Source organism: Lemur catta, chromosome 6 (assembly GCF_020740605.2).
Source record: "Lemur catta isolate mLemCat1 chromosome 6, mLemCat1.pri, whole genome shotgun sequence".
In the NCBI taxonomy this organism is placed as follows: domain Eukaryota; kingdom Metazoa; phylum Chordata; class Mammalia; order Primates; family Lemuridae; genus Lemur; species Lemur catta.
The window spans coordinates 18,821,069-18,833,986 of NC_059133.1; the positions used below are offsets into that span (position 1 = coordinate 18,821,069).

At 32.4% G+C, this 12,918-nt stretch overlaps 2 protein-coding genes across 7 annotated transcripts in view; one reads left to right on the forward strand and one right to left on the reverse strand.

Moving 5' to 3' along the window:
- Positions 1–12,918, forward strand: part of SYCP3 (synaptonemal complex protein 3) — a 33,988-nt gene that overhangs the window by 8,674 nt on the left and 12,396 nt on the right. For 2 of the 4 annotated variants that reach the window (XM_045553122.1, XM_045553121.1), the window contains 3 exons: positions 1,304–1,402; positions 3,686–3,790; positions 3,918–4,476. The exons of 1 other annotated variant lie outside the window; for it this stretch is intronic. In XM_045553122.1, coding sequence (XP_045409078.1) covers positions 1,304–1,402; positions 3,686–3,790; positions 3,918–3,971 — 258 coding nt within the window. In that variant the 3' untranslated portion in view covers positions 3,972–4,476. Of the gene's footprint in view, positions 1–1,303; positions 1,403–3,685; positions 3,791–3,917; positions 4,477–12,918 lie in introns of those variants that run through there. One more of the 4 variants, XM_045553123.1, reaches the window with a different exon arrangement.
- CHPT1 (choline phosphotransferase 1) overlaps positions 775–12,918 on the reverse strand; it is a 37,683-nt gene continuing 25,539 nt past the window's right edge. Inside the window, exons 5-9 of one of the 3 annotated variants that reach the window (XM_045553118.1) lie at positions 12,166–12,297; positions 8,836–8,994; positions 8,277–8,402; positions 5,998–6,108; positions 775–1,184 (exon numbers count right to left, since the gene is read on the reverse strand). In XM_045553118.1, coding sequence (XP_045409074.1) covers positions 1,113–1,184; positions 5,998–6,108; positions 8,277–8,402; positions 8,836–8,994; positions 12,166–12,297 — 600 coding nt within the window. In that variant the 3' untranslated portion in view covers positions 775–1,112. Of the gene's footprint in view, positions 1,185–3,829; positions 6,109–8,276; positions 8,403–8,835; positions 8,995–12,165; positions 12,298–12,918 lie in introns of those variants that run through there. The other 2 variants (XM_045553120.1, XM_045553119.1) reach the window with 2 other exon arrangements.

A 12,918-nucleotide genomic window follows, 5' to 3' on the forward strand; every position in this document is an offset into this window, starting at 1 on the left:
GATTGCTTCTATTTAGTGACATAGTTAAGGTCAACAAATGATAGGAAGGTGTTACCTCCAGGCAGAGTAGCTGGAGAGTTGGATTTTCCAGGTTTGGGGTATAGCCAAGCAAGTGTGACAGTAAGAAGGCAAGCTATACATGGAAAGGAATAATAATAATTGACCATAGAATTTAAGTCAGGAAAGAGGAAAGTGGGGATATAGAGGTAGGGATGACAGTGAAAAGTAGGTAGGAAGAAATGGATTATAGGTGCTGATAGGTTATTGAGCTGTAGCACTAAAAAGAAAGTAAGCTAGAATAGTAAGGAAGTAGTGGTTGAATACTGGGATATATGGAGAAATATGTATAATGGTTAGAGTCTGAACACTGGAAACAACAGTGTTTGGGATCAAATACTTGTTTGTTTGAGCATTTGCTAGCTGTGAAACCACGGACAAATTATTTACCTTTATTCCTCAGTTTCCTCATCTATGAAAGGGGAATAATGAATACCCAGCTCTAAAGTTATTAGAAATGACACATCTAGGATATGAGTATATAAGTGAGTATACAGGTCAGTGAACTGAAAGACCACCATTATTGCAAGGATTGTTTGTGTGGATATTGAAATCAAGAATTAAGACTTGTCTTGAATATTGTTAAAATTTCCTATTCACTGACTGGTAGGATTATATACTGTTGCATATTAGTGAAGAACACAAATTATTTAAACTTGGTCATAAGAGTTAAAATGTTAAAAGAAGTAGTTGTAAAATCAATACTTTTAAGTTTAATGTGGAATTTATTTATTTATTTATTTATTTATTTTTGCTAAATTTAAAACTGTACCCCAGGTGGCCAGCTCTGCACTAGCCAGAGCCTCTAGCACCCACTCCACAGGCATGGAATCTCACTTCCCCAGAGGATTCCCAAAGGGGCAGTTCACACAAGCTAGAAGTGCTAGAGAATTACTTCCCATAGGCAGAACTTTAACAATTGGGAGGCAGAGGATGGGAGGGGAGCAACAAATAAATTCTCTCTCCATTTCCCTCGTTGATGGTCTGTTCTGAGGCATGTTTTACTGTATAGCCATGTTCACCCACCTATGACTCTTCATCAAAGAGTAACTTGTTCAATAATATGACATCTTGAATTTGCTTGCCAATTTTTCCTGCACTCCTTCTTTCCCTTCATTCTTGTTGCCCTGGGATTGTACAACCCAAGAAAGCATTAGTATTCAAGAAAAAGTACTCAGTAATAAATAAATAAATAAAAGTGTACCAAAATTGTCAATTACACAGTTTTTTTCTTTTGTATTTGTAGAATATGTTTCAGCAGCAACAAAAGGTTTTCCAACAATCAAGAACTGTTCAGAGCCAGAGACTGAAAACAATTAGACAGTTATATGAGCAGTTCATAAAGGTCAGCTATATATGGCAACAATACATTCTTAGAAAATATGATGTATTTATGGAAGTATAATTTTTTTAGATTCTGGGAAAAACTTACTTATACATTTTAAATTCTTAACTACTTTCCATTTTGAATTCATTGTTTCTGATTTAACTTAGGTGATAAATATATCTTTACTTTAGGACTCTAATAGCTTTGTGGGGATTATTCAAAACATGAAATAGTTTAATTGGGAGTTTTACTTAGAAATGTGCTTATCTTACACAAAATCCATACTTTATTAACACTTTAGTTGTAGTTCTCTGTTTAACGGAAAATATAAAGTCTAAATAATTTCTAGGTAGGGTTTTACTTGTCTTTGTATCCCCAGTGTTTGTTAAATAGAAAGTACCAATTGAAATTAATGAGTATTTCTTTTGTTTTCAAATGTATTATAGAAGTATTTTATAGCATATTTGTTTTTACAATTATTACAGTGACCAAAATGACTTAATATGCCAACTTATCATAAGAACTAGCTGAGACATAAAACAGACAGCTGAGGATTAAAAATTTGTGAATTGGTAGTTATCTACTGACACATATATAAGCAAACTGTGGTCTGTGACACCGACCTTGTTCATGCAGAAATATACTTTTTAGTGACCATTCATAGCTCAATGGAATCCTGCATATAATTTTTTTTAATGGATTCTTTTAGATATCTTGTTCAAATACATGTTAAAATATAACTCTTCTAAAGGAATTGGGATACTCTTGAGTAAACTAGTAAAATAGTTTTAAAATAAGTTTTTAAATAACTAATATATATGAACACAATTTTTAAAATTTTTTTTAAAAGAAATAGGGTTTTGCTCTGTTGCCTAGGGTCAAGTGCAGTAGCACAATCATAGCTCACTGCGCCTCGAATTCCTGGGTTCAAGTGATCCTCTTTGCCTCGGCCTTCTGAGTAGCTAGGGCTAACAGGCATGAGCCACTGCACCTGGCCACAAAAATTATTTCTAAAAGTATTTCCCAGTAGAGAATTTGTCAGCTTGCTCCAGTGCTTCCAGAGAGTCATTTGTTAATTGATGTGAAGGTTTGATAAAGCACTAGGTAAAAGTTTCGTCTAAATGTTATCACTAAATGTTACTTAGGGTAGCAACTGTAGTATAATCTTTGATTTCTCCATCTCCTTTATCCTTCACATCCAGTTATTGCTAGGTCTGCAATTTTTACCTCTGCCGTGGTTCTTTCTTTCTTTTAATTCACACTGGTACTACCCTAGTTTAGGACCTCATCATGCTTTGCTTGTACTATTAAAATTCTTAACTGGTTTCTCTGTTCTCCACTCTATACTTATGGAAAATATCTTGTTTCCCTCCTAGAAAACTGTCAGTAGCTTCCCGTTCTAAATTCTTAGCTATTCAAGATCTCCTCATGACATGACCCTCTCTTTTTGAGCTTCAGTTACTACATTTGTTCATTACCCCACCACTCCATTTAATTTTTCTCTAAACTCACCATGTTACTTCCATGTTTTTGCTGACGCTCTTCCCTAGAATACTTTCAACTTTTTTATCTATTGGAAGCTTACTCTTTAGTCAAATAAATCAGAATTAATCTTCATTTTCCACTACATAGCCACAGCAAGTTTTTTCCATTCCTATTATAAAACTTCTGTGTTATTTTTGTTTTTTCTCACTGGAACAAGGGAGCAATCATGTGATATTTTTAAAATTTCTCCACAGCACTTAACATAGTACTTTTTACATAGTAGACACTAGATTATAACTATTTGTTGAATGAATAAAGATTTAAAACATAATTTTTGTTTTTCATAATGTAGAAGAGGTCATACTACAGACCATTTTATTCCCTCTAGTGAATTCATGTCATGTTGACTATTAGTCATAAATAGTAATTACCTGATATTTGGAATACTTAATAGAAAATTTAAAATTATGGTATTTATTATATGGGATTCCTAACCTTTTTTTTTTTTGTTCCATCTTGACCTTAACTGTTCACTAATCCATTGTGTAAGCAAAGTACATTACTGTTGAACTTCCTATAATATTTGATTCATATCTGATTTTTTTTCCTTTATAGTAGGTATTTTGGTCTTTATTGCTTAGAACTTTGAAACTTGGAATAAATGATGAGCACTTCTATTCATTCTGGAGCTATGAAAAAAATGAGCAGCATTTGAATATTAACAAGTTCTTACTGTTGAAAATTAGTTGTACAAGTTTAGAACCTGAGGTGAAAAGTAGTGGTTTACTGTAACTGAACTAGCCTTTTGTGTTTTAGAGTATGGAACACTTGGCGAAGGAACATGATAGTCTTCTTAGTGGTGCACAAAATGAACTTAGAAAAGAAATGGCTATGTTGCAAAAAAAAATGATGATGGAAACTGTAAGTCTTTGTTTAAAATTTCAAAAATAAAGATTAATGTAAGCACTGAAATATTTTATTTGCTGAAAGAAGTATAACACTTAACTAAAAATTAAACAAATGTTTAATATCTCCTTTCATGAAACAGCAGCAGGAAGAGATGGCAAGTGTTCGAAAGTCTCTTCAATCCATGTTATTCTGATGACTTTGAAGACAGAACTTAAACCTAAGTAATATGATACAATTACAACATTAGCTAAGAGGCATGTAAGTCTGTAAAGTGGTTTAGAAATTCCAGTTTAAATTATAACACCTTTAATCATTAGCTTGTCTCATTGTAAGACCTTCCTTTCTGTTAATCCCCAAATAAAATCTAAACAGTTATGTGAGTAGCAGCTATTCCTAAATAATATGTATCAAGTTTTCAGCTCTTTATTGCTAAAAGTTAATTGACAATGTTAAAGAGAAAAATTCACTGTAACCACTAAAGATGATTTAATTTTAGGTTTTGGCTTTAGTGTATCTGAATGGTAGAAAGCACAAGTATAGAAGGTTACATTTTTCTTCTTTAAGAAAAAAAATACAAAATCTATTTTACATGTACATCCTTAAGTTCGTCTTATTTTCATTAGAATTGGTTGTATAACTTAAGTTTATGTTCTAGAATAAAACTGTTAAAATCATTACCTCTGAACATTAAATCATCAACAAACGAACAAGAGATAAATATCAGTTTTAAAACACGGCTTTGTGAATCTGTCATTTCTACAAAGATATGTCATTTAATTCGGCTTGGTCTGCAACTAACTGACACATGTGCCCTTAGCAATGAATAAGAACACATCATTAACATACCTAATTACTTATGGTTTAAGTATATGACATCTGTCTTTAAAGATAAATTACCTAGAATGTTTTTTCAATTTTAATATTTGGTAATACTCATTTTTGATATTGAGTTTAATTTTACATTATTTTCAAACCCAAATAGTTAATTTTTACATCTTTTAAAATCTGCATTTTATTTATAAGGATGGACATACAAACACTTGTTTCAGCATTTGTTTGAAGTAAATCAGTTAAACTTATTTTTTGCTGAGATTGTTTTCCATGTATTATTCAAAACAAAAAATATGCCCATTAGGAGAAGAGGAGCAATTTTCTCCTGCTTTTCTATGTTTTAAATTCTAATTTTTGACTCTATAACCCACCCTTATCTTAGTTTTAAGGTTTTCCAAGTTTTAAAAAACAAGTCCACATAGATTCTTTTTCTAACTGTGATAACTTGTACAGGAAGATTTTAATCCTCTACCATTAACAAATATTTGACATTAAAAGGACAGTTTATTTCCTAAAATTTCGAACTTTGTAAGGGATTTTCTTTTAACCCAAAGTATGTATTAGAATATAAATCTTAAGTACTATTCAAACTTCTAAGAAGGTCCTTATGTGAGAAGTTTTAATAGTTACAGAGGCAAAGTAAGTAGTACTCCAGAGTGTTTTCTGTGTACTTAATTCACATAAGGAATATCATCTTTCACTGTTTTTTTCAATAGGCCTTTTTCTTGCCTATGACCGATATAGTACATATTCATTATTATTTTTCTGATTTCATCATATGGTATATGGTCTACAGAACTATTGTATAAAATTAAAAATAGGGTCAGATGGTAGCTGAAGATTTGGATCACCAAAGATCTTTAATGTGCCTCATTTGAAAAATGATTATGATTTTTTAAAATTCTTAGAACATTACTTGACTCAATAATTACAAGCCAAGCACTTATGCAGTATTATGAGCTCACTTTTCCATTTTTAGCAAAATACACTCAAAATGGCTAAAATCCTTTACATTCTCAATTTTTAGGTACTCTTTTGGCAGTGAAAACACTAAGTATCTAATAAATATTTCTCAAAGAGAGTGCCATTTAGAACTATAGGAGTTCAGTTTCTTATTTTTAGGATTGAAATTTCTTTCTTTAGTCTTGTTTCTAATTTACAGATTGTATTATTCTGAGAATACCCGTGATCAAAAATGATACACAATGAGGGCTTCATTTCTGAAATAGACATAATAGAATCTGCAGTATTTATGTTTTATATTCAAATATAACCTTATTTGATAGTATACTAGCCTCCTGCATAGGGGGATTTCCTTCACTCATAGGTTCCCCTAACTGCATCTCCTCTTTTCCTTGGGCCATTAGTCAGTCAATATGCTTGTGAACCTGTTCAGGTGCTTGATGATATGAAGTTTTGAAGATATTTAGATGAAGGTGTCTTGAAATTTGCAGGCACAGAGCACTAAAGTATATCATCATATCAAATGAAGAAATGACCTTTAGGAGCAAAAAGAAATATCAAATTGATTATGGTCTATCTTTTCTCAAGTAGCAGTTACTATTCTGTTTCTCCACAAAGCTTTAAACCTTAACCTAAAATTATTCACCAAAAATAGTACACTTTAAAGTACATTGATATATTTCATATTTGGACCTCACTATAGTCCTCTGGAATATGCAGGTTATTGCACAATTATAGAGACTGAGGCTCAATGAAATAAAAGGACTAGACTAAAATACAAAAGCTCAAAAGTAACAGAACCCAAGTTTTCTGACTCTACATTCTACTTCCCGCTGTGCAATGAAGCTATACATTTCCTTCTAGAAGGGGCTATCAGTCGTATCTTATAATAAATTCACTCCATCAAATGCATTATAAGAAGATAAAAGTTCTGGAAAAGACACCATAGTTGAGGGGAGGCATATATAAAATTGTGTTTACAAAATTAAGGAGGAGGCCCTCTAGAGGAGGGCTTCTATTTAGAGACTTTGCCCAGAGACCACAGTCAAGTGCTTCTCTTCAGAAAATTAAGTCCAGGATAAAGAAGAGCCTCAAAGCTCTGCCCTTGTAGAGGGAATTCTTCTCACCCATGAGGGGAAAAATCTCTGTATCACTTACTTGAAAAGCTCCATCAGGCTCTTTTCTGTCTTTAGCAGGACGCTTATGCCAAAGGTACATATGCTTTGGCCCTCATTTTGTGTGTTGGTGAGTGTTTTTAAGTTGTTCACTTAGTGCTTTTGACTTCTTCAGTTCTCCAGTCTCCATCACTGGTGTAAACCAGGCTAACTACTCATTGCAAAATAGGTGCTTAAATTTTTAATACCTGATATTTTAATTTTATTAAACAATTACACTTGGTAATATCTATCTAGGTTCCCTAAAAGAAAACTTACATTGAGTTTTCAGATATTTTGAATAATCACACCCTATGTCTTAAATTTGGATTGTTTTGGAACCCTAAAAATATTTATAGTCAATAGCAAATTAAAGGAAATTATTCTGGTTTTCAAATACTTTTTAGAATATTGCCTCAAAACTCATTTACCTAAAAGGATATAGCTTACCATCACTGAAGGAAGAATGGAAGACTTTTGAATGGACTGAGTGAATTAATTATTAATTTACTTTAGAAAAAGTATACTATACAACTTTGTGAAGGATCATCAGATGTACCCTGGGGGCCACACACAGAACAGATACGGATTTCTTAAATACTTAAATCTGACAAGTATAGGAGATTATTTGAATTATCAAAAGATTCATTGCTGGTTTTTTTAAAGCGTATTTCAGTGTTTTTATGTCACTAACAATTTGGAGAGGTCCAATGAGGTCCAGAGAGAAAAATATAGTAAAATTATTCAAATCCACCATTCACTGAAGAACAAACATCTTAATAATATACAAAATTTAATAATGCTCCATTTATCTAATTTTGTGATTGAAGTATTACCAGTAATGATTTTCTTTTCCTCAGATGGCTGAAGTGTTTCTCTTAAGCGCACTATACTCTGTATCATTTTGAAGATAAATTAATATATGTATTATCCACATCCCTTTCTTAAGATATAGTCAGTGAGAATTTAACCTTTGCTTGATGACTGAGTCATTATTAATAATACATATTATGTACTATCCTCAAGGGCTGTACACATAGGATTGCTTGCTTCTAGCATAAAGTGATCTCAGAATGCTGTATGTAGTAGTACTGTCTATTCTGTTTTCTTTCCTCAATATTAGCTAACAGTTCTTGATGCAATAAAGTGCCCACTGTTGCTAGCACTAACACCATCCAGTTTGCCTATTACCTGCTGTAAACTGGGAATAATTCTAATAAGCTTGATTAAGTCAGAAAGTCCTTTGGGCAGAGTTAACTAGTTTTTGACATCTTTGAACATTTTTTTTTGTTCTTGAGAAGAAAGATATATTTTTAGGTACACTGTTGTGTTTCCAAGGGTCTGGGTTGTTAGAAGTCTGATCTCCAGATATGTTGGCTATTTCTATATACAATACAGAATGATTCATAGCTTAGCAAAAGTAATTTCAAATATTCAAAAACATTTACTAGATAGACTATTGAGGCTACTGGATAGCTCACTGAAATGGCTCTTTAGCATAGTGTGATCAGGCATCTGTTAAAACATAAAGAAAAAGCAGAAGTACTTACCATTGCTATCCACAAAATGATATATTCATCTACAAAATTATTAAAGTACTGGTCTAAAAACAACAGACCTGGCCCAAAAAAGACAGTGTCTTGAAGATAAAGTTCGCTTTTGGTCATGTGAGCTATCTATAAAAAAGTAAACAAAATAATTTCACTATTAAGTTTTAAATGTTTTAGCATTTATTTTCAGGACAAAATTATAATTTTAATTCACTATTAAGACAAAAATAAAGAGACCATTTAATCTTACATTTGATATGGGAATACTTATCTATACCTCAAATTCACAACTGGGTAGCTTATTAAAGTTTCTAATGTTTAAATTCCTTGAAAGTTGTAAATTTGGAAAGTTGTAATTGATAATTACAACTAACCAAATAATTAACCGAATATAACATTAACTCATATCACAGTTTTACTTGGAGCACAAATAGCTAACTATTAATTGTGATGTTGACATGACAAGAGAAAACCTACACATTATATGAAGTAATTTACAGCTTTGTGTTTGAGGACTAAGCACATTATTTATACCATGAATCATAAAAGAATTTCTTACCACTAATTTTTGTGAGACTTTAGCAAAGACACACCCAAACATTAGGGTATAAAGACAAGGATGCTTTTCAAACACATTAGTTGCTGACTTTTTATAGATCATTATTGCCAGTATAATAATTAGTCCTATGTGGAGTCCAGGTGACAAGACACTGGTGCCCTAAGGGATAAAACAGAAAGTCAATATCACATTTTAACATTGCATTTATATTGTACAATGCAAACATTTTCTGAGTATCGATTTTGTACAAGGAACTAGAGAACCTAAAGAAAAGTATGATGTAATATATGGCCTAAAGGCAGATACAAACCTTGGGTGTGCTTTTCAAACTTCCACAGAATCCAGGGTTACACAGACACAACATAGTGCCACAGATGTTTGATTCCAATTTTATATTCACACACCTTTTAAACTAATAACCAGCTAAAAATTAATGTAATTTATTCTATATCAACTTTTACTTTGTTGGAGGCCACCCACACTTAGATTGCTAAATTAACATTTTTGTGGAGATACTGAAATAAGCTTATCTTGCTAATTCCACAAAATATCTTAATTCTGCTCTCATTTTTCTCTATACCAATATCCCTCTTCCCCTCTTTTTGCATTCAGACTGCATGTCCTACTATGTAAAACTACAATCCAGGCCATTACTTTTTTTGTTTTTGAGAAAGAAAGAGAAGTTTATTAATTTGCCAGCAAATCAGGAAAATGGAGACTTCTGTCTAAAAATGCTAGCTTACTAATAATAAGCAGAAATATAGAACTTTTAAAGGGTGGGTTCTCAGTTTCAGGCAATTGCTATTCAACTACAGTTGATAATTCTAATTGTCTCATCTCCATCCTATCTCTGCTGAAGACAATCCTATGACCTCCACCCAGGACCACGACCCTCCACCTGAACAATTCACTGCAGCACAAAGAACAAAGGACATTCCCCCACCCCTCCCAACCACTGGTGTAAAGCAGGGATGCAGGTTTTATAATAGTTCTCAAAAAGAATGAGAAGGTTTTAAAGAGACATAAAATATTTTTGTTGTTTTTTCAGGCCATTCCCTTTATTACATATTCCCCACTGTCAATATTTCCATTCCAAATCTATGGGAGGAGGGGTGATATTGTTATTGGTCTACTTCCTGCTGACTTGGGGCAACATTTTAGATGGAAGGTTTATACTTATGTATGTATGCCATTGCAAAGCTTTGGCAGTATATTTACAACAACAGATTATCAGGCAAAAACAGTCATAAGCAACAATTACAACAGTGAGGACTGACATGGCAAAATGGGCTGTCGCCTTGTACATCATGTCCAATACTGGCCAGGCCATTACATTTTTGTTTATGTGAATTAGTCTTCTCTCGGCACTGCTTATCCTAAACAAAATATTGAAATAAATTTGGTATTAAGGCTTACTAAATCTACAACCAATTTAAATGGGTTCCTTAAAACAGCCTTACTTAAGTTTAGATGTTTTAAGTTAGAACTTACTAGAAAATTAATAATACTATAAATACTGCAACATTATGTACATAATAAACATTATACTACTATATTGTAATAAATTATAAAAATTTAAACTAATAGTACTTTGTTTTATATATTGTGATTCTTAGTTTTTATTTGAGAAAAAAATTTGCTGAAAAAGTTGGAAAATCACTAAGAGTTTGAAATCAACCTCTTCCTAGCTTGTGTTTGATTTCTTAAGTCATCCCTCAAACATTTAATAATCAATTATTTATTAGTAAAATATTCTCTTAAGTAGATATTAATCCTTACTAAATCTTATTTTCTTTAGTGGAACTTATGTTCCAGCTAGTGTTCTATTGTATCATCCATGGTCAAGTGATATGTATTCCTAAGAACCTTATGCAAAATACTGTACTGAGGTCAACTGACAAAACACCTCAAGAAATGACAGTTTTTCCAAATATAGCAGAACTTATATATCTAAATGAATTTTATACTTTGCTTTTGAATTATGTATGTAAAATTCATAAAGGTAATTTATGAATTATGAGGACTCCTTTGAAATTGTCTTAAAAGCCAATTTACAAGTCATTTAAGAGAATGAGACTTTTTAAAAAAATTTTTTTTTGTTTTGAGACAGAGTCTGGATCTGCTGCCCAGGCTAGTGTGCTGTGGCATCAGCCTAGCTCACAGCAACCTCAAACTCCTGGGCTAAGCCATCCTTCTGCCTCAGCCTCCCAAGTGACTGGGACTACAGGCATGAGCCACCATGCCCGGCTAATTTTTTTATATATATTTTTAGTTGTCCAAATAATTTCTTTCTATTTTTAGTAGAGACGGGATCTTGCTCTCACTCAGGCTGGTCTCGAACTCCTGACCTTGAGTGATCCTCGCGCCTCGGCCTCCCAGAGTGCTAGGATTATAGGCGTGAGCCACTGCTCCCGGCCGAGACTTTTTTTAATATACTAAAAATGCTGTAGCTCATGTTTATGACTCATTTATTAGACCTGGCTCCAAATGACTTTAACTGTTTCCCCAAATCAAATCCACCCATAAAGGATAGAAATTTTGAACTACGGAGCCAAAGAAATTAATGAGAATATGCTATAGCTTAAAGCAATCCTAAAAAAGGCATTCTAACAATGTTTTGGTAATAAGATGGTATCAATGGAATAAGTACTTATCTTCCTGTGTTCAACTACCTTGAAGATGACAGTAGGCTTTTAAAACACACAGGCATTATGTTATATTTGTTTAAAATCTTGGCAGGTATTCTGACTCTTTCCCACTTAAAAGTATTGAAGAAGTTTTAGAAAAACAAATGTGAATAAATACAAAAGTATTATAGCATGAGCAAGGTGTAAAGAACACAAGCACAAGGTATACCTACTCAAGAACCAGGGTAAAAAAAAAAATTTTACCTTTTAAAATATTAGAATAGTATATTTCAGTGAAATTTCAGTAAAACTAACTTCATGAGTAATAAACTGCCCCAAATGTGAAATCATTGACTTTTGGCAGCTTTCCTGCCATTCATTCAGGAACTCACTCCCTACTCTTCCTCCTCTCCCATAATAGTACAGGGCACAAAATTCAGGAAGACAAATGGCAACTCTTAATTATGTACAGTAATGAAACTGGATGATTAAATGAAATGTCAGAAAAGTCTGCACAGAGCAAGCTTGTAGAAAGAGGAAAAATGTTTTGTCAGTCTCAACTTTTTAAATGCTTTTGTACTATGTGCATAAAATTAATTAAGATAGTTTCCTTCCCTGTTCTTGAACTTTGGCATATTTTTAGTATCTTTTTTATACCTGATGATAAAATTAATACTGAATGATGATAAAATTAATGCCTTACTGCTATAGTGGATCCATTCTTGCCAACGCCACCATGGAGGATAACATGGAAATAATTTGAACAGGAAAATATTGCTCCACCTACTACTCCAAGAACTGGAAGGATCTTCAATTTTACTTCTAGAATGGGTATCTTTAGGGGTAGAGGAAAGAAACAAATCATTAAGAAAACAGAATTTCTTTTCCTATTAAATAGTAAAGAAACACTATGATATGGCCCTGTACAACAAGCTATCCTTTTTCTTGAAATCAAACCATAACTTCTGGAATGTAGCCCAAAGTGGTAACATTTTTTGAAATTGCTTTATTAAGTGAAAAGTGAATCTACCAGATTAGCTTAGTCTATTTATATAATTGATTAAATCTTTAATCTCAGAAGACTTTATCTGACTTAAACATGAAAAAGGATAGTTCACTTATATTTAGTAACCTCTAAAAAGCAGCATTATAGGAAAGGCAGACACCATCATCTGCATCATTAAATGTGACAAATACCATAATGTGTGTGCATGCAAAAAATATGTGTAGTTAATATCCAGGATTAAATCTCTAGCAATATATTTACCTGTTGGTCAATTGCTGTTCAAGAAAACTTCCAAAGGGCAGCAAAGGATTTAAAAAACAGTAACAAATGAATTGCCAGAAGCTCTAGGCTATTGTGTTTTGAAAATACTTTGAAATATTACATCAAAATTTGTAGAAACTATAGGTTAACAATTAAATTTAGAAAACCTGCATCAAAAATAAGTATCCT